The 26,020-nt window shown below is 44.5% G+C and overlaps 1 protein-coding gene across 1 annotated transcript; it reads left to right on the top strand.

Annotated features, from left to right (window-relative positions):
- The first annotated feature begins 306 nt into the window (after nucleotides 1–306).
- selenof (selenoprotein F) lies at nucleotides 307–25,019 on the top strand. Its single transcript, XM_088927657.1, has 5 exons — nucleotides 307–387; nucleotides 5,495–5,662; nucleotides 18,868–18,931; nucleotides 21,357–21,406; nucleotides 24,226–25,019. Exons 1-5 carry the CDS (start codon nucleotides 340–342, stop codon nucleotides 24,355–24,357), a joined length of 462 nt encoding a protein of 153 aa, XP_088783783.1. The 5' UTR covers nucleotides 307–339; the 3' UTR covers nucleotides 24,358–25,019.
- The last annotated feature ends 1,001 nt before the right edge of the window (nucleotides 25,020–26,020 follow it).

Here is a 26,020-nt window from a genome sequence, read left to right as displayed (position 1 = left end):
CCTGATTGAAATATATATAAAAACAAAATGCTTTTACTTTTTAAAAATATAAAAATACAGATTTTAGATTTTAAATAGTATTTTAGATATATATATATATATGCGGTATGGTATGTCTTTGTTACTATGTATGTTTTCAAAGCTTCGCATTTTTAAGTGGAATAAACGCGCGATAAACGCATTTTAGTTATGGTTGGTGCGTAAAGTGTGTGCGGTTAACCGTAAAAGGTTAAGAAATGCACTGATCGTTGAACAACGAAAAAAATCAGGCACCGATAAATGTCACTTCCTGTCCGTTCAAGGTCCTGCAGGCGGTCCTACGGCGGATTGCTTTGCAAGATGGCGGGTGAGGTGTATCTGGTTTGGCTTCTCCCATTATTGCAAGCGGTAAGTGGAACCGTCCGTCGTGCTTTGAAGAAATATGGCGCGTTTTGTTTTCCGCTTCTATGAAATAGCTGGAGAACGGCGAGAATGCAGAGGGATTTCAGCTCGGATTCTCGGGAGGATGCTCTTGAGAGACGCGGAAGTGGCGGCTGTGCCTCCTAATTCAGCTGTAATGCATGACGTGGCTGAATTAATCAGCCCCTGTTGCCGAGATGTGCATGAGAATAAGTTATTGTCGGGTGCGGTGTTTTTTTAGTAGTTATTCTCCAGGCTCGAGGCGAGTGAAATACTGTAGATATATGTACATATTCAGACGTTACATCGCGCGTGGCTTCGGAAGGGAACCTAATTCATCCTTCTTTCAAGTTCCACTACAAAGCAGATCAGCTGGAGAAATAAGAACCCATTTCACTAATTACGTGTAGGAGGAAGAATAGGCCTGAGTAAGCCTGGAGTGGACTTTAGATATGCCGCCGTGTTTAACACCATTCTCTGTCCGCATTCTCGGCGCTGGTCCGAAGAACATCGCCTTTATGTATTAATTATTATACATTTCTGCAATATATAGAAGAGAACAAGTTTTATTTTACAGTTGCGTTCTAGCGGTAAATTCGCTTTGCAGTCGAAAATGTTATTGTGTAGGCTGTACTTGTGCTCAGGCCGCACTACTGCTACAGCGGAAGAATGGGATATAAAGTAGTTCAGGCTCCACGGCCGAAACGTTGTGTTCTCTTTCTTCTTTTTTTCAGCATGGAATAAACCTATTACTTGTTCCTTTGCATGGTATATAAAGTATGTGGTAACAGTGAGTCAACATATCGCAGATACGCAAAGCGCAGTGTGTTAAATTCTTAGCAGTTACTCGATGCAAGAGGCTGAAAATTTCAAGTGTCTTCAGACAAGCAGGAATTGGAATGCCTAAAGTAAACTTTTCACGATGCGTCATCTCCGGGTGCTTAAAGATAGTGATCAACAGAAGAGACGGATATAATCAAATCAGTGTAGTTAATTAAAGGTTAAAAAAACTAAAGAGTAACAGTGAGTTTAAGTTAAGATGGGATGTAAGTATAAGATCTAGCATGGGAGATCTTCCACAGTCTTGGAGCAACAGAACAGTCTCCCAGGGCCTCCCTGTGTGAAGAGCCCTTGTCCAGGGATTTAGCACAGATCAGCAGGGCGGTTACAGCTCACTGCTGCACTCAGAAGGTAAACCTTAAAACACTACACTTGATTCTGAAGACTGTACATGGAAACTAAAATGGGCAATGCATGCTCATGCTTTAGTGTCAGAGTAGCTGATTTCAGATTCTGCTACACCATGAAAACAACAGATTGGCTACACCAGTGAGAACTGCATTACAACAATAAAGCCAGGAAAAGTCAGAAGCATGTATGAACTTGTTTGCTTTAACTCAGGATACATTGCAAGATTTGCAATCGTAAATCGTAAGGCTTGTGTGCAGCAGTGCAAGAGAGATCAGAGACACCAAGATTCATGACCTGAATTCTTGTCCTGACCCCGACACCCCAACAATCAAACAAAGGCTGACGCATCTGCTGGACTGATAAGGAAAAAGAAGTCACCTCAGGGTGAAATTTAGGGGAAAAAATGAGAAAATCAACATTTGGATTGGATCTTTGGTCAATTCTTTAAACTTATATTAGCCATAATATGTCTTTTTCTCCAGAATATTACTATCATCAGAAGAGTTTTCATGTGATATGATCCTATTGTCCTACCATACTTCAGAAATTAACAACACTTGTATTTACCTGGTCAGTATGGATGCCAGTACATTAATTATTATTTTGCTGTCCTATAGATAGCCTAGATTACATGATAATTTGAGGTTATAGTCAGAAACTTTAGTTTAGCTTATGACTATCATAACACTTATTCATTTATTATCTGCTTATCCAATTTACATTGTTGCCCGAGTTGGATTAAAACACCCTGATGTGCTTTTCAAGCATCTCACAAGGAGGGCATGAGGACAGGAAGTCATCCAGCCTGTCTTAGTCATTTGGTTTCTTGGAGTTCATAAATCGGAGGCTCTCTGCCAGCCGTTTTTGAACTCATCCCAGTCAGCCTGCTTCCACAGTCTGGCTGGACAGCCTTTTCAGCCAGCTGCAGTCCTTTATATATCAATAATAAAACTGTGGTTTCCTTTTTCTACTGCCTCTTTGCTCAAAGGCAAACAAAGGTGCTCATTTAAAGAAACTGCTTGAATGTAATTTGGAAATGCATCCAGCAGAGTCCTGCCTAGGAAGTTTTCTTTTTAATGAGGATGATATTTTGCAATGAAGTGCAAATCAGCTTTCCTGCACTGTGGATCAGACCAAGGTGGCCTGTGGGGAAGTCATTTGAGCAACGAGAGCCAGCTGGAGGTACAAACTATTGCTTTCGGTAGATTTCAGTTTAGCAGAATGTATTCAGGAAAAGGGTGCTTTTTAATCACCGTTAGCCATAATTATTAGAGCTGTGCTCACCATACCCCACACACCTCTCCATTCTGTTGAGAAGAATATTATCGGGGCACCACGTTCAGTATTTGGTGAGAATAAATTTGCAGCCGCACGCAATATCAGCTCCACCTGAGGCACTGGTGAGGGGCCACTCAGCAGCTGAGATGTTCAGTGAACAGCAGCTCAGAGTCTTGGGTATTTAGCAGCGTGTAAACTGGGAAAGGGAACTGGCCGAAAGACTCTTCAAAGGGATATCACCTGCCAAAAACTATAGCACGAGAATGCAGAGTAGTCCTTACACTGTTTCCCTCCTACATGATTGCTGTTTATTGCAGATATAGGCAGGTTTCCATTGGAGTCTTCGATTGTTCTCTGTCTCAAAGGTATTGTTGAACTTTAACTGAAATGCCTGCCTGCATTGAGAATCCCTGTACTCTCTGTCTTTGCGTGCAGTTTTCTGTTTGTCTGTGATTGATTTCAGCAGTGATATGCTCTGGAAATTGATCTTTGTTCTACAAAGTAGCCAGCTGGTTTATTATAAAGTTCTAAAATAAGTTTCCGATATGAATAAGTCATTATCCTAATTGCTTCTAATGACATCCTCATCATATTGAAATGACTGCTGTCCCTTCAATAAGTAGGCCGGGAGACTAGAATTTACTGGAACAGTAAGTTTTTTGTTTTGAGTTTCTAGTCAACAGGAAATGAACCGCTAGCCATGTCTACTGAGAAACAAGTCAAAGAAGAGGTGTTTGCAGCTGTGTCATGCTACCTGGTTGGAAACAAGTGTTCTTGGCAACCTGGGCCTGAGCATCAATTACCCTCCAACTCAGCAGAGATTTGAATGGATCAAGAATGTGGAATTATTTTTAGAGCTGTGGGCAGTTTTGAACTGTATTTCATAAAGGCAATGTATCGCTTGTTAAGTTATCTTTTCAGTTTATAGGACCAGTACCATCATAAATGGGCTTGTTTACAGGTTTGTCAGCTTTCTCACTAGCTGCCTTTACAGCTCGGCTTTGCGATCGCCGGGCTCTGCGTGTGCCGAGCTGCTGCTGATGGAAGTGTTGTCAGGCTGGACAGCAGGACCTCAGCAGCTGGTGCCGAGAGAAAGCCCTTTATTTTTTATCTAATGGATTTGTCAGCAGTGTTGTGAATTCTCGGAAATAGCCTTGTATTTTGGTCTCATTCAAGAAGGATGTGAGCTGAAACCCAAGCCTTATCAATCTTTCTCTCTCTTTCTCGGCACAGCAACAAGTGCCCCAGGTTTTCAGATCATGATCTTTGAAGATCAAAATGTAAAAAGTTTTTGTGGCAAGCTTTTGTAGAATAAAACATATGGAAAATCTGCTTTAGCAAGCTTATCAGTTAAAATGTGTGACCATGCAATTCTGCACTGTATGGGGATTGGTTTAATTGGCATAACACTTATTTGGTAACTACACGGAAATCTTGAGAGACAGGGGCTTGTATACATTTTGATAGGCTAAAGAAGGAAACGTTGTGTTTAACAAGATAATGATTAAGACAGTTTTATATATTTTCCTCTGTAGTGGACAGGTCCTTTTATGCAAGTGCAGACATATATAGTTTTTTCCATTTTACATTTCCTTGACTTCAGGGCTCAAGAGTCCTTTATCTTGAAGCAGTGAAATGTTTTTACCTGTTTGTGAGCCAGCGGGGAAACAAAGTGTTGTCTTCATAACTGCTCTGTATGCACGTGTGCACGTCCTGTGTTTGGATTCTGGGATCAGTTCTGGCTACAGTTGTGCATGGGTGGGTCCTACAGTGGGGCAGTCATGTTCTACAATTCCTCTGTGTGCCAGCAGATATTTGTAAGGTTTATGGAAGCACAATAAAATCAACATATTACGAGCAAGGTAACTCTTTACTGATGGATAAAAGGGGATGCAAAGGCAGTTTGAAGCAGTTGGCATCAAATTAATCATTGTTTTTACATTGTTATGAGCATAATGTAGATTCTTTGAACACGTAGCACTCTTGAAGGCAGTTTCCAGCACAACCGGCACTGCAAATTATAGTCACCTTTGGAAATTGCTGTAGTAAAAGTGCATGCACTTAAGCAACAAAACTCTAAACAATCTCCTACATAACCTAGTTAATTTAGTAATCATTAGATAACGTATTTCTACCTCAGTTAAAAAATTTGTAATGAAAAATCTACTCAACAGTACGTCTTTATGAAGCAGCACTTCACAGTGATGGTTTTCAAGGATTGCCTGAAGTCTCAAATTTACAAGTTGAAAACTTGCCAGGATCTGTAATTTGTGATACACTGACTGACCTATATCTGTGGGTGTTCTTAGAAATATTCTGTAATTAAACTTGGGAATTTGTTAGTTTGACTTGGGAAAACAGATGAATAAGGTACTTTAGCATTCTGTGCATAGTTAAAAGGGGCAGTGGAGTAGTTGCCATTGGCTGTTTGTTTTCTTCATATTGCTTTCAGTCTTGGCTGGATAATCCCATTCTGTTGACCTCTATTGGTCCTGTTGTATTTTTGTGTCCATGGTCAAATCTTTATTGTACACCTTTCATTTGCCTGAACCGTGAAATCCTTCCTTTAAGAATATCATCCTGTGATGCACTGACATCTCCTTGTTCATGTTTTCTATTCCTCTAGATTTCGTCCTATGGGGCAGAGCTGTCTTCAGAGGCGTGTCGAGAGCTGGGCTTCTCCAGCAACCTCCTTTGCAGTTCCTGTGACCTTCTGGGGCAGTTCAGCCTGTCCCAGCTGGACCCTTTCTGCAGACAGTGCTGTCAGGAAGAGGCGCAGTTAGAAACCAGAAAGGTAGGCACGTGTTCTGTGATGGAAGACAAAGTCCATTGTGATTACACTTCTTTCTTGTTCAGATCTTTTTTCCAAACCTAAAGCTGTGTGCTTTTACTAAAACAGAATATTTAAAGGATGCTGTGCGTCATTAGATCTGACTTAATCACTAAAATGAGCTATATCGCTGAGAGTGAGCGGAACACAACTGAGAAGCAGGTCTTCTACTTCTGGAGAACATGCGTAACACTGAAATGTGCCCCGCCTTCATTTCCTCTCACTCAGCTCTGAGGAATTGGTGCCACGGCAGCTGTTAGTATAGTAGAACCCAGAAGCAGTTGTTAGTATTACAGCAAAGCCTGTTTGAAGCTTAAACACAACAAAACAAGATTTACAAAAAGTTGAATGGCAGATTGCACAAATTACTGTTTTATTTCATTAGGGAGAGCGATATTGTCAGGCACTCGCAATGTTTCTAGAAGCTCAAGTCAGAGGAGTTAGTATTTTCTACTGCAGCAGGGTAAGTTTGACAGTACTTCAGTGTTGGGGAAAAGCTCAAGTCAGTTCTTAGGTCCTTTTGCACAATCTCAGAATACAAGTGAGGTCGAAATTATTTTTTCACTCATCCTTCTGTTGGTGTTGGTGTAAATCAGGCTCTGCCAGACCTTCATGCCCAACAGCTCAGATCACATATCCTGAAATCTTAGTAGCTGTGCAGTGACTGTAAAGCCTAGAACATAAAATGTGTTGAACTGAATGTGCGTATATACATTGCCTATCAAAAATTATATTTTGTACAAGAAAGCGATGCAGGAAATAGGCTTGATTTGTATTCCTTCCTTATTGTCAAGCACAGTCGTGTCCTCGTGAGCAGGCATGTGGAGAGAAGCATTGCTAATAGCTGTCTTTGGAGAAAAGCCAACCGCAGTCTTTATAACATGTTTTCTTTTGTTTTATAATATGTAGATGTAGATAAACACTCTCCTTAGAATCTGAAATGGTGAGAGACTGCGTGAGTAAAGCCTGGAATGAAAATTAAATGATTTTGCAGACGTTTCTATTGAATTCAGTTGTACAATTTACAAAGAGGTCTGAGTTTGTCTAGCATTTCCTCTTACTTTTTTTATTTTTAATGTCACTTAATATTTGTTGGGAATCTAAGGATATGCCCTGAAGCACGTTCTGTTTTGTCTGCGATGGTATGCAATATTTACTGCTGCCTCTGGGTATGGTTAGTTGAAAGTCAAATAATTTCATGCAACTTGGATGAACTCCACAGGCAATTCTTATTTTTAACTCGGATTGAATTTTACTTCTGATCAAATTCCAAGAACCTTTGTATTCAGACAGCCGAGGTATCAGAATATCTGCAGATACCATTTTCTGATGTCTCATTGAGAACTGCATGAACAGTTTCACAAATTCTCACGCTAAGTAATGACATTATACGCCAGAAGTAGTCATGTCATTGCCAGCTTGAGCTGACATAGAAAAGAGAAAGATATCAAGGTGTCTGTGCAGAGTGCCTACAAGCAGAACTGTTCGTGAAAAGCCAAGTGCTCTTCAAGCAATTGTAACAAAAGGCATTTCGTCAAAGACATTGACTAAACCAACCCAGAGGGCATCTTCGCAATTAACAAGGAAACATTAGCCAGCAGACACAACTGAAAATTAAGGGAAAGGACATTAAAAAACGGTAACAGGAGGCACTAATTTTATACAAGGGGTTGTGTGAGTCTGAAACAACCTTCCCAGCCATGTTGCTGACGCAGAAACCATTGGTTCCGTAAAACTGTTGGGTGAGATTCTCTTATAACCAATTAGTTAATAAGCTACTAAAAGGACCTAATGTCTCCAGTCCTTTGTAGTCTTATGTCTCTCGTACATTAAGGGCAGCAGATTGGCATGGTGCTTAGACCTGCTGCTTCACAGCTCTGCTGCCTGGGTTTGAAGGACAAGCTGCAGGCTGAGCCGCTGTCTCTGAAGTGTCCCGAGTGTCAGTGTGCGTGCCGCACAGCGGGCTGGCGTCTCCACGAAGTGTAGTTCTGCCCTGTGCTTCCAGGAAGGGCTCCAGGTCGCTGCAGCACTTACCAGGTGGCTTTCTGATGGGTTGTCACTGAAAGAGTTCTTGAGGTCTCTCAGCCTTATGTTTGACAGATCTTATTGGTTCGGTGCCAGCTGCTCTGGTTTCTCTGCGCTCCCAGAGAGTTTTCTGCGGAGCTGTAAATAGTTCCATTGATTTTTTTAAACCATCATACAGGCAATCTTTTTAATTGAAGAAGATTGAATCAGTGTAGGTGTTAATTGGTTTTAATTTAATTAGTAGAAGTGATACTGATTGAAAGCAGAAAACAATATGACCTTGTTTCCTCCACAGAAATCTAGCTTTCATCCTGACACAATAACCACAAGGTCTGGATTTGGTTATAGATTGGGAGCGTTTTGTATGTTCTGGCAGAGTACTCTGTATCCTCTGGGTCTATACTAGCTCTGGTTGTTGAAAATTCAGTTCTACTGCCACAATTTCTGCCTGCCTTTTTCTTTTATTTTGACTGGAAACGAGAGTATAATCTTTGGCTGAAGGCTGCGTTTTTTCCTCATCTTACTCTGGTATCGTAGCAACAGTTTATTGGAGAAGTGATGAAAGGAAAGCTAACATAGTTCATTGCACATTTTGATTATACCCTAGTTCATTTTTTCGGGAGGGAGGTGAGTTTTTTTCCAAATCTTGTTAAGGTCTACGTTGCAGAGATCGTGACTGGGATCTGAGAAATGTTTTTTCCCCCCCTCTCTGCGAGCCAACAAGATGGGGTCAGAAGGAGTCAACTAATGCATTTACTTAGAATTACAAAGTGGGAACTAATTTACCAGTGAGTGGAGGACAGATCGCCTCTTTGCTGCTTGGCATTTCAGTGTGTTGTGTAGCTGAAGATGGAGGCAAATCCCATAGGAAAGCTCTGGTCTAAAGAGGTTTTAGCACTTACAGAGGACAATAAGGATTTTCCCCTCTGGTTAACTAACAGTAATGACACTGGATTTCAGTTGCACTGTATTAAGCACTCTCTCCGTTACACCACGCTTCAGTGTTTCCTATTATTCAGGGCTTGTTGGGGTGTCCTGGGTCTCGAGAGAAACTGCATCAGGGGTTCCTGCCTGTTTTTAGTACAGCTGAACATCCTGCTGCGCTGTGCAAAGGCCCCTGTGACTCAGAATCACTCATGCGTGGGGGTTTCATTTTGAGACTCACTCCACGCAACAAATTTAAAATCATAAGGCTTTGTGTGCTGAGAAGTCTTGTAAACGTCAAAATGCAATGAAAAGAAAGGACATTTCAGCTGCGGCTTCAGGTGTGTGAAGAACCAGAGGAAAATTTCATGTGAAATCTATTTTTCTTTCTTTTTACCGTCTGGAGCAAATTCACTTCTTCTGCAGCTCTGCACGCTGACAGCTCCTACTCAGCGCTCTTGTGAAGCGCGGCGTCATGTGGTTACCGAGAGCTGGCTGGGCAGTGTCTGGAGCGGCCCCTGTGCCCTGCTCTCAGAGCGTTCGATTCAGCCTCCGGCATCCATAATTTAAAATGTTCCCATTAAAAAGCATGTGCAGTAGGGAAGTAGGGAAAAAACCCAAATCCAAGAGGGAATTCTCTCTGTTTCTGGGACTTGATTCATCTCTTTTTCCTTTTCTCTGAGGAACACTTCCTCCAAGAGCCCTGCTTTATAGTGCTGCAGTGTGGCACTGACATGGTAAACGGCACTGGAGGTAACCCAGATTTTCATCCTTGTGACAACACCTCTCTAGTGGTTAGAAGAAGGAGAAGGCAGCCTTTTCTGTTGATCAGCTTCTTTACAGACGATGTGATAGTTACCCAGTACGTCTGTGTTGTGCAGAAAACCTCGTTTGTTTTCTGTTCTGACGACAGTTTTAGGAAGCACTGTTCTCCGTTCTCTGAGCGGGGGAGGGGGGAGCTGGTTGAACATCCCTTTAGAGAAACATTATTACCTCTCAGTGATGCAACAGGAGCACAAATAATTGTCTGGGCAAATGGTGCGTGAAGATGCTGGCTCTCGGGTATTTACAGACTCGCAACAGTGTCGGCCTTCCGGGTTGTTTTGGTATTTTTAGGTTTGTTCCTTTGAAACTGCCGTGCTGCACTGTTTAGAAGATGAGATTGAAGGCTTAGAATTTTGTGAGCCAGATCCGTTCTGCTCAGTGTGTCCCTGCCTCAGGAAGAAGAGTCCGGGTGAGGGCGTGGTGCTGCCTGCAGCACGGCCCCTCTCCTCGCCGCTGGAGCTGTCAGCCAGGACCCACAGGAACGCGGGCCTTTGAAAACCCTGACCATGAGGAAAACGGGTCCTCTGTCAGATTCTCCCTTCGGCACCCTGAGTGACGGCACAGTGAATCAAAACGTTTAGGACCGTTTTCGACCTGTGATTCTTCATTGCAAGCCGGTGCATTTTATAAAATTTCAAGTCACTTAAGATTCGCACGGCGGCAGTGAATTTAGCTGGTAGGACATGGCAGGGCAGAGCTGCCGGCCTTGCTGAGATCGGCTGTCCTGCTCTGTGACGGCTCTGTGATTGACGGACTGGTCAGAAGTGAAGGCAGCGCGTTGAGTGAGGAGCCGGGGGGGAAGCTGATTGTGAGAGCTCCTGTGGGGAATATCAGTGTGAGGAGATTAGCTCGGGAGGAGCAGGGGTCACTGGAGAATCTAATAAAAGGAAACATGCCATTCTTGTTTTCAGGTCCGTGGTAACTGAATTCTCTTGTAGGCTACAGTGCTGCCGTAAATGCTGAGCAAGTCAAAACAGCAGGAGCACATGTTCTGAATTTCTTGTCACACCACTTTATTGAAGATGTAGTTAAAGCGACTGAATATCTGAATAGAAGTAGTATGTTTTTTTCTCCTCAAAGGAACATTGTAGGTTTAGTTTTTGCTTTTAGGTGAAAAATTGTTCCTCTGTGTAATTTTCTGTCTTTCCTCACCAGTAGTTCTGCTGAGGCATTTCACATGCTTGGGATGTCACGGGCTCTGTTGGCTTCCCAGTCTCAGTGTCTAGGAGGCTCCATGGGTTTTCAGGAAGAACGCTACCTCATTGTTACCCAATAGCTCCCCCTTGTGGTGGCACACCTGGGGAAGCTGGGTGGACAAGATGGCAGGTTCAGGCCAGGGCCTGTCTGCAGTGTGAGCTGACACCCTGCAGGGGCAACATCACCCTGTCTCAGCCTCCATCGCTCGCTGCTGAGTTGCAGGTTTTGTGAGTTTTCTGACCTGGAAGAGAAACAGGGGCAATATTAAAAAAAAAAACATAGGTCTGGAATTGGAATGAGAGGCTGAAATATGGGAAATGAAAATGCTGCTGTTGTAGATCTGTGACCGACGCCTGATTGCTGTAATTATGTCTCTCTTGACCAGTTTCAGAACTGTTTGCTCCTGGAAGTCATGCTAAATCATGCTAAATCCCTCCAGCTGCTGACATGCCCTGAATTATTTTTTGCACCCAGGAAACCGTGCTGTGTCTCTGCAGTGTCGATAAGAATAGTCTCTGCGTTACGTCCATCCAGCGCACTGCACGCCCTCTCTGCGCTGGGCCGTGTTCCTCTTCAGACACCACTGCCACGCTGTAAAACAGAGAAGGATGAGCTGGAGGGGAGGCTAACTGTGCGTGAAATTGGCGGTAGCAGGAGAAAATGTCCATATCTTGCACCTGCTTGAAATAGCTCCTCTCTTCTAATATCAGCTGGTAAATATGAGGCGGAAAGAGCCTGCGAGGCAGCCCCTGTTCCTGGATCACGGCAGGTAGATAACCGTGCACGAGAAGGAAAGGAGGTGCTGTCTGCTGTTCACCTACAAGAGCAATAACCGTGTCTTATCTTCATGTCAGCAGAAACTCCCTGCGCAGGTACCCTTAATGTCACGGCTAAATCTCTCCCCTCTGTAAACAGAAACCTGGCCTTTGGGTTGAAATTGATATTCAGTGATATTCTTCCACCTGACTCTACAGGTCTTGAGTGATTCCATGTTCGGTCTTCTGCACTGCAATAACATCGAGGGTCGTAACACCAATGACTTTATTCTGTAGAGCTCTTGTTGAATCTCTCTGAACATGCGCTGCGGTAGCCTGGTTTTCTAACCTTATTACACGCGATAAGGTTAGCAGGGTAGTGAATGTAGCCAGCAAAATTGTTGTTGGGCGACAAGTACATCTGTCCGCAAGTAGTTCTGAAGCCAGTATGATCACTGACTGTCGTGACCACCCCTTGCTCCTTCTGTCTGGGCCTTGATTTATACTGCCTACATTCAAGAGCAATAGGTTATCCTTTATTCCCTCAGCTATTAACCTGCTTAATTTGGACAACTGATTGTATATTTTACTTTATCTCACTAGTTTTTCTTTTATGTTTGAATGTTTCTTATTTGTTAGTGGGTTCATGTAGCATTAAATGCATTATAACCCATAACACATATAGTGTTTTGTCTTTTACCTGCCTTCAAAGAAAATCTTCCATCTGGGACAGTAGAAGGATTTAAGTAAAGGGGAGCAGTGTTGTATCTGTCCTGCCCTGTAAAGCACATTCTTTTTGTATGGAATCACAAAGGCTGAGGGAACACCGGAGTGTAATTATACATAAATGTACCGCTGTTATAGTAAGACTTGGACTTGGATACGCTGTGGCAGGTCTGAAGTTTTCAGGATTTTATCAAAGCTAGACTTAAGTCAAAACTATCTCCAGGTTCAAAACACTAAAAATGAACAAATACTGTATTGTAAATCTATTTTTGTTTTTAGTCATCTGGATTTTATGGGCTTAAATATCCACCACTGAGAGTTATGCTTTGTCTAAGGCAAGTCGAGCTAAATCTCCTGCTCTGACAGAGACCACCTTCAAATCTGGAGGGTGATAATCGATGCAGTTGTCAGGCATTCTGATTTCACTTCATAAATTTCATGGGCTGTAGTCTCGTGGGTGTTTAAAACCTACACTACTCTTAAAGCTGTGGCTTGGAAATGGTACTCATTCCAGGTGGGCTTTAATTGAATTGCGCTAAGTTGATTTATGAATGAATATGTCATCTGTTACTCCTCATGTTTCAGAAGACCCTCATGTGAGAAGGCAACTGTTAAAAGGGTGCCAGTCATGCAGGAAATTCACAACTGGACTCGGGACAGTGGAAGTGTTTCCAGTGCTGGGGTTAGATTGTACTTAAAGCTCAGCATCAGAAAATGACACTGCTCCTCTATCCGCACTTGACACAGAGGTATACACCAGGGGAGGCGGCTCAGGGCGTCACCAGTGGCAGCAGCTGCAGCTGAAACCGAGTGCACGTGAGCTTGCTCTACGTGCTCCTGCTGTTGTTCTCCGACATTCAGCCTCGGCAGCTGCGGAAAGTGTCGAAGGATTCCGAGGCTCCCGATCTGAGCGCCTCTCTCTCCTGGTGAGGGCTGGGGCAGCCGGAGCCTGGCGCAAGGCAGGACTCTGTGTGGGCTGAGACGCCACTGAGCCTGCTTGTCCTTGGAAGCTGGGAGGAAGCGTGTGCCTCCGGCAGAAACTCACATGCACAGAGATCCCCACACAGACCAGCTCCATACCTGAGCTGAATTCTACCCCAAACCCGAGAGCTGCAAGCCCGCAGAGGGAACAGCCCGGCGCTTTTACGCCCTCTTCCTCACACAGAGCTGCACGCGAGTATTTCAAGTCTTCGGTCTGGCCGCGTGCTCTAGCTCAGGGGCATCAAAAGATTTTCTACTCTGTCCGCTGCCTCGGCTGGCCGCGCGGCTGCTAAACCTGTCTCCATGGCAGCAGGGCGCATCCATTAACCAGTAAAACGGGGGCAGCTTCCTGGGTGGTCTTGTCGTCACTGTGCCTGTGAGAAGTGTTCTAGCCCTCCAGCCGAAGTTGTACAGGCTAAGAGTATTACCAACGGGAGGAGGCCATTCAGCCCAGCATTCAGTAGCCTATTGATCCAAGGATCTCATTCAGCTGATTCTTGAAGAAAACAAAAGTATTGGCTTCAACCATATGGCTGGTTAGCTTGTACCAGACTCTCGTTCCCCTTTGGGGTAAAGAAGTCGTCCGATTCTTGTTTTAAAATGCACATAGTTTCCATTTGTGTCCTCTGCTTTGTTTCCGTGTTTGTTTTGAAGATGCCTGCTGAGTTGACTGTCAGTTCCTTTGAGGTTGTTGGGTACTTATATCGGGTCCTCAGGGCTTGAAGAGCTTGGGCGGTATGATCTGTGAAAACATCTAGCAGAATCTGCCATTACGATAAATCTTTATTTCAGTGCTCATCCGTTCAGTTCTGGCAGCAAAACAAATGACTATTACTCAGAAAAGCCGTAAAAGAAGGAAAAGGCAGTATCATGCAAGTCCCTTCTTTCAGACCCATTGGAACCTCAGTTTCCTGTTGGTTTGCTTGCAGTGTTTTCTTTATATCTGGGACCAGCTGTCTGTGGGAGTCTGGTGATGTTCACAGGACTTTGGAGTCTCGAGTTCAGCTGTTTTTTTGCTGCCCCAGAAATTGTATCCAGCATTATTGCAGTTCTGTTGCGCCATTGTTGAAGGTGTTAGTTTTATTTTTGTGCTGTAATATATGATTTAATTAGATTAGCATTTCCCAGTCCAAGTCTTCCTCATCCCAGTGTTGGCTGGTTTGTTTTTCCATTGAAATTGCTCTCTTGCTTAATCAATTCACTAAACATAAGCAAGTTCCTTTCAGCAGTGCGACTTTATTTTATAAGTTGTTACTATTTTATCTTTTTAATTGACCTATATTTTTTAAGTATTCTTAGTTGATCTAATAAATTATATTCTGCAGCTTTTTAGACGCACAAGTCAATTAAAGGAGTGTAATCGATTGGCACTTGATCATTCAGGAGTACGATTAAGTGGCCAAGAGCAGATGGATGGTGAGCCAGTGGTCATGGGTCACCAGGACCAGCCCTGAGAAGCCCTGATTTTGACCCACAGAGGACCGTTACTGTTTGCACACAGAACCACAGTGCAGATCACAGCCCCTTTTATCAGCCCTCTGATAAAAGGCAATTGAGGGGATTGCATTCCAAACGTCATCTTCTTTGCTGAAGGTTTTTATTTTTACTTCCCCCTCATCACCAGCATCAAACGTTGGCGTTGTCTTCCTCGAGCGCAGTCCATTACCCCGTGTGGAAGGAAAGCTTTAACTTCACCTTGATCCCCACAGCTGTGCGTGGAGAGATTGCAGAATTCCGAAGTCTGCCGTCAGGATGGAGGCTGAGTGGCAAGTCAATTTGTATGCACTGCTTGGAAAAAAAATGCTAGATACTTTGGAATAATTCCAGCAGAATACCAATTTCTTTAGAGAAGTTGAAAAAGAAATAAATATTCCTTAATGCGGAGTTTGATGGCTTGCAGACCATAAAATGGTGCCGTCCATCACTGCTCTCCGACCTCCTCCGTATGCAGTGTCCCATTATTTAATGATCCTGACATGCAGAAGCTCTAGAAGGATTAATTACAGTGTCCCTGCGATCTGCCACTGCAGGAGCGTAATCTGTGCACTTTCAGGTCCGGTTAGCATTGTCTGGAAGGAGCGTGTTGATGCACAGAGACAAATGCATGTCTGCCATGTACTGCTTCCATTGTCCATTTCATATGTTTCATTGTTTCATGCAGTCGTGGTTTCTTCAGTGAGCAGGAGTTTTTCAAATGCTCAAAAGTCAACCATCTCAGAAATGTTTTTGGAAAATTGCTTGCAATGGGAAAGGATGTTGTGTCCTTGCCTGTACTGGTTGATGTCGTGATTCAGGCTGACTGCGGTGATTCTCGTCCTGAGCAAGTCAGGAGTGCAGTCGTGGTGCCTCCGTTAGGGAGATTGGCAAGGGGTGCAAACAGTACCTTGATAGGGGTTACAATGGAAGCACCTGATGTTTTCAAAAATGCTGAAAAACAAAGACCTCTCTGTCCTGACTGTATCAGTGTGACCCGTTTCTCCTGGAATTCACACGCCCGTTTCCGCATGCCTGTCTGCCGGCGGGCCAGAGTCCCTCTAGTTTCTCAGTGAGACATCAGGGGAGGTGTCATCTCGCGCCCTTTGTTGAAGAAACAGCAGAGCAGAGCTGCACAGAGATTAGCCATTATTAACCAGGAGACCTGCACTGACCTGGGAGGGATGTGATGTGATAAAGTGGTGTCTTTGGTCAAGAGAGCCTGAGCACTGCTGCAGTGATGGAGGAGGTTGGCGTTGCTGTGGTTCTAAGGGAGTTTTAGAAACTCCATATACATTACGAACAAGCACTGTGGTATTAGATAACTTATTGACTGAAGCTCGAAGCCCCCTTCACACCAGTGAAGCTTGCCATTCAAACCATCCTCCTCTGTCTCTGGTAATTTAACAAAACTCTTTTGCCGTCTTGCATAACTCAGGACAGTTTTTTGTCAGAATGTGCAGCACTTATCATTTAAAATAGCTGTAAGGAACGGAGGTATGACCGATGGGTTTTAATTCTTCTTTCTTTCCTCCTCTGTGTGAAGCGTCAACACTTTGTCACTTCAAAGAAAAGAAGGAATATTACATTAGAGTTGCTGTAAATCTGGCCCATGGGGCATCAGAGCAATGCAGGCTCCTAAGCAATTTGTAACAACCTTAACTAGTATAATCAACCAAAATAAATCAGATTAAAACACAGACTGGAACAAATTCTGAGTTCTAATTGTATTTGCTTAGTGTGGGTGTCAGCTGGCTGAAGGCTGGAAAAACCTCAGAGCAGAAAAGCTCAAGACGGCTAGTCACTTCAAATTAGCACTGGCGGTTTGTGTGGGAGTTGTGCACTGGTAATTTTGAGAAGAATTATCCCATCTCTCAAAATCCCAAAGTAGGTCCCTTCATCAGGTAGGCAGTGATCTTAAATGGAGTGGTTTCTGTCCCAACAGGTGACTGCATTGAAAGAAGTTATGTATTTAAACCTACCTGGCATTTAGAATTGAAACGATCTGCTATTAAAGGTTTAGAAAGAAAACGGCATAGAGTTATTATAGTTCCTTGCTTTCTTGCAGTGTTTCTTATTCCTAAGGATCCCAGAGCACTTCACATTTTGTTCGCCCGCCAGTGAAGTGCAGCCCCACCTGTGTGACTCCCGTGCCTTTCTGTAGCGGCAGCCCCTGTCCTCGGCACACCAGGGAGTGAACTGCAAAAGCTCAGCTCCTGTTGGATCAGCTGCAAGGAGGCCAGGCTGTAGAGGCCCAGAGTGAAATAACACTGCTACTCTTTCAAACAGCACTGTTGTTAAACATTGGTAAGCTATTTGAGATGGAGAGGGTGACTTAAAGCTGCCTTTCACTGTTAAACATGCGGCATTCTTATGTCTGATGAGTCAAGGAGCTCTGCTGGACTGTTTATTGTTTCAGCTGTTGCTGAATGTACTTTGTTCTGTCTGTTCGTACATTTTTAAATATTCTGGGCTTTTGTGTTTTTCGCAGGGTTTGCCAAAAAATTTTTTGTTACATTTCCGCAGCATTGATTGATAAACGGAGGAGGGTCAGATTTGTGCCATCTGTGCGTTTTCACAGATTGAGAGAATTAACTCACACATGTTCTAGATGCTGGTTTTCCTTTGTGGTTTGTGCTGAGGCAGCTCTGACAGCTCCGGTTAACAACAGGGCCATTGTGCCATCCTTCCAAAGCCCAAGAGGAAGCAATACAGCCCATAACGCCATCTTTGTTCAGAGCTATTAACGTAACTGCTTTGCATTGTCACAAAATTTCAGCAGTGCAGAACACAACAGCTTTGTGTTTTTCCCCTTTAGCCAAGCATCTCGGTCTGTGGAACTGGGCTTTTATCTCACTGCACAGAATCTCCCTCCGACTGAGACACTTCAGCTTTCAGAAGATCCATCTTTTATTTTTTATTCAATTCACGGTCGTTATTGACTTTTAAAGTTTTGTGCCGATAAATCCAAATACTAACCCATCACCTCCTGTTTTAAATCAGGACGCAGAGTTCAAATTTTCAAGGTAATCTGGAGGGTGTGGTGTTTCTGGTAATTTATGTTGCTGTTAAATTTGTACTTTTCTGCTTTAATCTGAACAACTTGAGGCTCTAAAGGGTTGCATGTGCACTCTTTATTTTTGCGTATAAATGAAAATGATTCTGGATGTTCCCGTTGACTCTCAAGGCTGCTGCAGGGCCCAAAACCCGTCCCACAAGAGAGGCAGTGTTGCTGATGATCCATTACCCATTCCCTGCTCCCTGTTACACAGACGCCTTTATCTAACTCTTCCCAGATGCTGCCATAAAATTGCTATTTTTTCCAAGCAATCATCATGCTTTAAAATTGTGTCCCCAGGATAATGGTTGCAAGACGGTGAATTCTTTATCTTGAGCCCCAGGGTGCAGACTGCCAATTGTTTGTCCCTCCTTTTCTGTTGGTTCACTTCGGAGCTCATGCATTGTTCAAATTTCTATTATTGATATGATGCAAAAATGTTTTTTTATTAGTGTATTTGTGGTTTAATCTGGGTCTCTACAGTAGGTGTGAATGTATTGCCTGCCTGGGTATGGAAATGTGTTGATACAGCATGCCAGGCAAGGGAAGCTTAAGACTTTGACGTGACTGGTTATTTGAAGGTAAACTGTGGGTAGGTGGTTGGCAGAACTAGCTTTATCACTGGTTGGCGTATTTTGGTTGGAAATTATAATGATTTGCTAGTCTCTTACCCCTGTATCTAATGGCATTTTACCACTCTGGTGTCTTTACCTGTGCCACTGCTGTCCTGGGACAGCTGTCCACTTGGGCTGACATCCTTGGCTTCCCAGAATCCTGAAGAAACACCAACCTTGTCTTAAAAAGATGAATGAGACGTTTAAATCGCCCACCACCCGACAGGGTGTGATGAAAACAGCAAGTTCCTGTGCCGTAAACATGCTGATGGATATGAAGAGGGTTTGCTGGAGTATAAAAGGCTGCGATCGTGGCCAGTGCAGCCGGGTGATAGACTGGCTGTACACGTCTTTGGGCTGCAGCTGTAGTATTGCAGTCAGGCTTTGTTGCAGGCTGGTCAGAGCCAGGAGACTCCTCGACTTGAGCCTGTAATCCTCTATTCCCCCTGAAGCAAGATCAACACATCCTGATCCACATGAATTGTTAAAACATCTCCTGAGGTCAATTATCTAGCTGCTTGGCCCTTAAGTCTTCATCGTGGTGTCAGTTGGCTTTGGACTAATCGTGCATTTCCTGCTTCTCTTCGGCAGCACTATGCTGGTGCTATCCTGGAAGTCTGTGGATGAAAACTGGGGAGGTTCCCTCAGGTCCAGGGTAAGTGAAATTGTTTTCTATATAATAGAAGAGGTGCCAGTTTTTCTATATGTACAGAACCTTACTTAACCTTTCCTTCTAGTTATATTAAAGGCTCTAATATTAATCCTTGGATTTCAACCCTGATGTTAAAGATGACTCCTACTTCTACTGTAGATTTGATTTTGATTTCTGTTGTATTATGATTTCAAATGAAACTTGCAATGCAGATGGCCCGTTGGTTCTTCAAAACATCTCTTTAAAATAGGCCTTGACGCACAGGGGCAGTGCGTTTGCCCAAAACCAGCGGAGCGTCCTTTCGGGGTCTCCTGCCCTCACTAATAACTTCGCAGGAAATCGTGAGCTCCTGCACTCTTCGCCTCGCCACAGTGTGCTGCCAGATCAAATTAAAAAGAAATCACTGAAATACATGCTTCCCATTACCCTGCGTCTCCACGCTGCAGTAAGGGTTTAAGAAGGTGTGAGAGGAATTATGTTCTCCTCTCCAGCCGCTTTCTCCTCTTGCTGTGAGCTGCCTTGACTGGGGGGGAGGGCAGGCAGCTCAGAAAATCGATCTTCCTGCAGGCCAGACCGCTGGTGCGCCTTGACAGCTTTATGGCTTTGGAATTTTTTTTACAGTGTACAAGTTTTCTTTTCAACCTTTTTTGATGTATTATTTTTCTAAAGACCTCTGAATGAGAGCTCAAAGTTCATTCCTCAGCCTGGGCTGCAGGCAGCGGGGAGGCTTGGCCAGCCGGAGTGACCCGGCAGAAACAGCGCCCCGCAGTTTTCTCTCCGCTCCGCGGCCTCTCTTATTTCTAGGCTTTCATTTTCCATCCTTGCCCCCCCAAAGCCTGGCAAGAAGGGTTCATTTCCCCAAGAGCTCCTCGGCTCCCGCTGTGGAAGAGGAGCCACAGGAAGGTCACGTGCTCTTGGTATTTTTGGGCTGTATTGAGCTGTGTGGCCTGTCGGTGGCAGAAACCCTCGCTTCAGTCCGGCTCCTGTGTCTGCTGGCACCTCTGAGGATCAGTTTTCCTGCTGACTTCACCAGGCAAGGCAACACTAGCTCCCCAGAGAGCCCGAGCTGCGCAGTGCCGCCTGCGGGCCCTGTTTGTCTGGGCGGCGTGGAACGGCACCACCTCTGAATAGAGACAGTTTTGTCCCCCAGGCTGAGAACTGAAGTAATCCTGGAAAGAAAACTCATGAGATGAAAATGTAAAGGCTGGGAGTTTCTCACCCTTATTCGTACTACTGGGTTCATCCCCAACCATTCAGTGTTGTGGGTGTCTTTCTGAGGAGCGCAGTGCCGTTTGAATCCTGACGGTGATTTAAATCAGCTGCCGCCCAGCCCTGCTGTGAGGCACATGTTGACTGGCAGCTCTTATTTGCTCCTGACAGCGCGTCCGCCCGGCAGACAGTACCCCTGGATAATTCCTTCGCAGGCCTTGGCCAATGCAAGTTCTTCGCTGTAGCAGATTACCTGTCTGCTGCCGAAGGGGTATCTGAGAATGCGGCCTGTTGTTGCACAGAGGAAAGGGGCAGTTTGCTCTGAGCGGCACTCTGTTTCCTCGGCGGACTGCTGGCGGGTTCCTGTTTAAGGTGTGGGCAGCGAGGGGCAGAACTGGGCTCCTGGGGCGGCTCAGGAAGGAATCACAGAGCCAGCCACCTGCAGGCCATCCACACTGCGGCCCAGCAAATCAACTGTAGCCGAGGGGTCAGTGTCACTCTAATGGTCGTATTGGTTGTTGGTGAGAAATGAAGTTCAGAAAAGTCATGTCCGGCGTTATAGCACAGCTCCACCTCAGGGGTACATGAGGGCTTTATTCAGAGGTGTCAGTCCAGTTCCCCTGCGGTCCCTCTGGTCCACGGAGCCCAGATGTCTTTACCTTTCTAACTCGGCTCCATGGGGAGGCGGACAGCTTGCATGACGTCTCTTCCTCAGGCAGCCAGCGGTCCCAGCTCTCCAACTGACTGTTCAGTGCTCTGGGCTCCTGCGTCACTGCTGTTCGCATGAGTACTGCATGGTTTCGATTGGGAACAAAATCCACATTGGAGCAATTTATCCGTCTTCTGGGTTTTTGTTTTTTTCTGATATTCATTTTGGCATTTGAAAATACAAGCTTAGAATTAAAAATTAATTATTTTTGTAGTTTTACAGCTAATTGTTACAGTATATTTACAGAGCGGTAATCCCATTGGTAAAGAACTGAAAGCTCAGAGCACAGGGTGTCATGACGTTAGATGACGGAGCAATTACACAGTTTTCACCTTGTGGGATGGCCGTGTGTCGGTCACCGTGATTGGTCTGGAGCTCTTCTCTCTGTTTGCTGAATTGGCTCTCGTGGTGCGTGTGCGAGGAAACATCTCCCTCCACAGCAGGCTTGTTCTCTGTCAGCCTAACAGTGTACAGTCTGCCATGCCTAACCTTGTCCATTTCTTTTCACAGCTTTTGTCAGGAGTGACAAGCCTAAAATGTTCAAGGGCCTTCAAATAAAGGTAAGAAGTGTTAACAAATAAAAATCAAATGCCTGTAGTCCTTAAATGAGTGCATGTTTTAATTTTCTCTGTGAACACGGTAAATGGTCAGATGTGCACTGTAAAGGACTAAAAGAGCGTGCCCAGAGTGGAAACAAATTGTTTCAGTGGAGATCGCGGTGCTGGTGCTTGAGCAGTGAAGCTGGCAGGAACCCGATGCCCGTCGTGTGCAAACTCTGGGTACCAGTGCAGGGTGGAGCTGCCCGCCCTGAGCTCCTGGCGCCTGTGTGAAGCTGTATCGGATGCAGGCAGAGGAGAAACCCACAGTCGCTGAAGTGACACGTTCAGAGCTGGGGCTGCTCATTAAAGAGACAGTGAAGGATGGCTGGCACTGGAGAACTCAGAGAGGCAGCCAGGCAGAGAGATGTGAACTGATAGATTTATTTAAATAGCTGGAAGTAAGGGTTCAGGATGTCTGTGGTTTTCAGGGGGAAAAAAAGTTCTATCCAGTTTGATGAAAGCATTGCCTGCATAACTTAATTGTCAATAAAAATTGCCTCACGATGCAATTACCCAAGCTCTTAATTGAAGAAGGTGGAAGAGCATGATAACGAGAATTACCCTGGTAAAGCACTTGGCCGAGGCTCAGTACTGAATAACATAACAGCAATTCTTCAACTATTTCTCCGGCATTTTAGGTCTATGACAGCATATTTAGGAGCTTTTCCATTTTCTTCTGTATTATGGTTGAAATAGCCTGATCTGGAAAGCAGATTAGGCACTCTGTTCAATTTACCTTCCTTAATTGAATAGACACATTGGATTGTATAAGGCTGATAAATGCTGTGTGCATATACATAAGCACTGCTTGGCCATGAAATTATGTAGCCACAGTAAAGCAAGGCTGCAGAAGGGCTGTGCAGAACATTGGAGTATTGGAGTAATATGAAGTCCTACTGTCTAAAACATTTGCCAGTGGTTTTATAGACCCTAATTTTTACAAATGCTGAGCTAAGCAAGCAAGTCTAGGAATATTGCTGATCGTGGACTATGCAATTTTTTACCGGTGGCCCCACTATGCACTAACCGTGCACTAAATACATACATTTTAGTAAACAAGTCTGGAATTATCACTGATCTTGATCAGTGAAACTGAGTCCTTGAAGTCTTAATTTAAGCCTGATCTCAAAGCATCTGTTGAGATTGTGGAAATGCAGTGAGAATATTGATTTTCTTTCAGACCAAGCAAGTTTCTTCTGCCCGTTTGTTCTGAGTAAGATATTGCAGCTTTTCCATCCATCCATTAGCATTTCTGATACGTTCTGGTAATACAACTGAGGTCAGTTACTTTCCCTGGGTTGATGCACCGTCTTGCTCATCAGGAAATAGCACTTGGGCGTTTAACAAAAAAATAATTGTTATTGTAAAAATAATAATTATTTTTGAATTAAAGGCTAGGTGCACACATCTGACAAAGACCTACATCAAAACAGATTCTAATACAGTGTTCTCTAGATTTATTCATAGCACCCTGAGCAAAACGCATTACATTTGGGATTGGACAATGTCCTGCAGAAAAATATTGAAAATGTCATGCATTCATCCTAATAGATTTGCACAGAACAAAATCATAATGTCTAGAAAGGGCAAGGCTGGCATTTATTCACACCCCTGTAGTTACTATTGTGCAAATTCTCCTCTGGCAGGGATTACACTGACTGGGCACCTCCTGTATTGTCATGTGGTTCTGAGGTTCTGTCTGAGGGGCGGGTTCTTGCCCTGTCGCAGTGTCAGTTTTGATGTGTGCTTTGGATCATGGTCATACTGTAACGCTCCCTTCCAGCCAAGTCTGCCAAGCATCCGATACAGATCTGTATGTCTTTCCTCTGTGCAGGGCTGGTAGAATTACAGTGTTACATTTTTAGACTTTTTAGACAAGACGTGCTATCCAATCCAGAAACGCATTCCGTTTGATATTTATTATTTAATTGTTGCTAAGGAAAAAAATCAGCCGGACACTGGATGTCAACAGATTGTGGATAATAGGTTGGTTCTTACTGATGCAGATATGTCCTGCTGGAGTCAGACAAAGGGACAGATACAGCGATACAGGAGTCGATGGGTATTGCAGACGTGTTGCTCTGAGCTCCTTCCCTTGTCTTGTACAGCACTCAGCTCGCCACAAGGCAGAATTTCCAAACTGATTTTTCTGAATCAAGGCCTTTGGCGAATCAGTGCTAAAGTGACCAGAATAAGAATTTCCCATTTCTAGACTGATCACATTTAAGAATATTATTGTATGCAGTCAACAGAGCGTTGAAGGTTTGAAATGACTTGGCATCTCCAGCATATGATAAATTATGAAGTCAGTACCTCACAGGTCATTTACTGGAAAAAAGCTGATTGATTTATACCGTTAACTGTGTGTGCTCTAAAAACCGTGTAAAATGAAAGAAATTGTAAGTCTCTGCGGTGGTGATTACAGAAGCAACAGGATTTCAGACTAATGATTTTCAGGCCCAGTCTATCTAGGACTTCCTGTATCACAGTCCTTTTCCCTCTGTTTTCACGTTTTGTTGAAGCTGTATATACATCACATTCCTTCTTACGCAGAAAAAGAAACAGCACGAGGAAACAGGAACCCTTAAACGAAAGTAGCTGATATTGATGATGATGCATCCAGTATAGTAGATGCCTCGTTATCCTGTATCTCCTGCGTCAACACCACGCAGGACTGCGGGTCATTGACTGTCTGTTCTCAACACGACTCGCAGCCTGGTGTGTGCCTGGGCCACTGGAGGGCTCTTTTTTTAAGCAGCTTTCACCTTTGTTCTCGACAGTACGTTCGAGGCTCCGACCCTGTGCTGAAGCTCCTGGACGACAATGGGAACATCGCTGAAGAGCTCAGCATCCTCAAGTGGAACACAGACAGCGTAGAAGAATTCCTCAGTGAAAAGTTAGACCGTATATAGATCACAGTGTCATAACCAAAGTGTCGCACATAGTTTCTTGCACCAGTCAAAAATTATTTGGGACACTGAAGTTCTCTGTGTGAAGGACTAAAATTGTAGTAAGTGATACAAAAAATGTTAAAGATGCAGCATTGTCCTCTTTGGTTTTTGATTAGTGTACTGTGGGCTTTCTCCACATATTTTTCTCAGTGAAATGATGTGGCCGGGAGACGACCTCATCTGCCTGCCATTTATAGAACAATTGGAAGCACTAGTTGTCAGAATTCCTTTTTAATGACAGAATAATTGGCCTTGGTGACCCCAGAAAGGGAAGCTGATCTCTTGCACAAGAGCGGCTGTGTAATCCTTGATTTTCTTTTTTTCCATTTTGTAATTGCTGTTTATTGTTGTATGGAGTTGCTCTGTACGGTTCTTTGAAGCAGGGGGGTGGTGCTGTGGCTGCTGGGAGAGCCGCAGGGGTCAGGGCTCAGGGGTTGCTGCCCGCGCTGTGTGCGGCGGCGTGTCGGGGCGGTGCGCGTGGGTGAGGGCTGCGCAGTAAACCAACGCTGGCGTGCGTGGCCTGATGTGTGTGCGTGGTGTCCCGAGCGCTCGGCAGCGGTGTGTGCGCAACCCCTGAGAGAGAAGGAAGTAAAAGATGGAATAAAAAATACAAATGTTACAAACTACTGTCCTCCATTCATTTTGACCAGAGTTGAAAGGTCAAACCCCAGTAATGGTTTTCTGATTCCTGACCTTTTTAGCAGAAATGTGTGTGATCTTTTGGCCTCCTCAGCATGGTCCCACATTAAAGTGGCAGAGGGCCTCTGTTTTCTCCGCAAAGCCTTCTGCTACACTGCCAGCATCTGGCATACAGCCCGCGTACTTCCGAGAGCTGGCGTTCCAGGTGCCAGAGTGAGTTTTCATGGGAATATCCTCCTTCAGAATCTTTTTTTTTTCTAACACACTTTGGCTGCTTCTCACCGTTCCTGACGGCCTCTTGCTTTCAGAGATATTGGTTCCTGAGCCTTTCACAGGAAACGCTCGGTCAAGGAGAAGTTTCGCAACGGCTTCCTTGCAGGCAGGGAAATGGTCTGACAGGCTGAAGGAAGGGAGCAGGGGTGTGCAAACAGCAGCCCTGCCGCCTGGGATCAGCTGTGGTACAGCTCGGCTATGTGCCCAGCTTTCCTGCCCAACTCTTGCAGTCTGTTACCAGGAGAGGCTCCTCACGTCTGGACTTGTAGAGCAGGCAGAGCCAGTGCAGCAGTACGTCAGTGTTCTTAAAGACAAGCGCAGCTCTCCCGGAGTTGTGGCTTAGAGGGGACAGGGGGATTCTGGCTCCCCTCGTTAGAATGGTGCATCAGAAAGCTTTTTTTTTGCCTTGTTGCCAAGGGAACCTCTGTCTTCATGTTGTTTCCTGGGGGCTGTGTTTCATTGTTCTTTTAAACACTGATGCGGAGATCTTTGATAAATGTGTGGTAGACTGGGCAGAGCCCCCTTCTTCCCAGTCCACTCTGGTTAAAGTGACTTTGCTGTTAGTGCTGTGCTGTCTTACCGTCCTATTACTTGTGAAACAAGTTCGGTCAACCAACAACATTCCAGAGTTGAAAATGAGGCTCCCGGGTTTCTAGGGGAGGGGGTCTTATCAGATGTCCCCATATATTTCTGGGACAGAGGTAAAATGTAT

This window comes from Atractosteus spatula, chromosome 11 (genome assembly GCF_055471065.1).
Source record: "Atractosteus spatula isolate fAtrSpa1 chromosome 11, fAtrSpa1.hap1, whole genome shotgun sequence".
Taxonomy (NCBI): domain Eukaryota; kingdom Metazoa; phylum Chordata; class Actinopteri; order Semionotiformes; family Lepisosteidae; genus Atractosteus; species Atractosteus spatula.
Note: the sequence above shows the minus strand (reverse complement) of the source record. Positions and strands in the feature narration are given on the sequence as shown.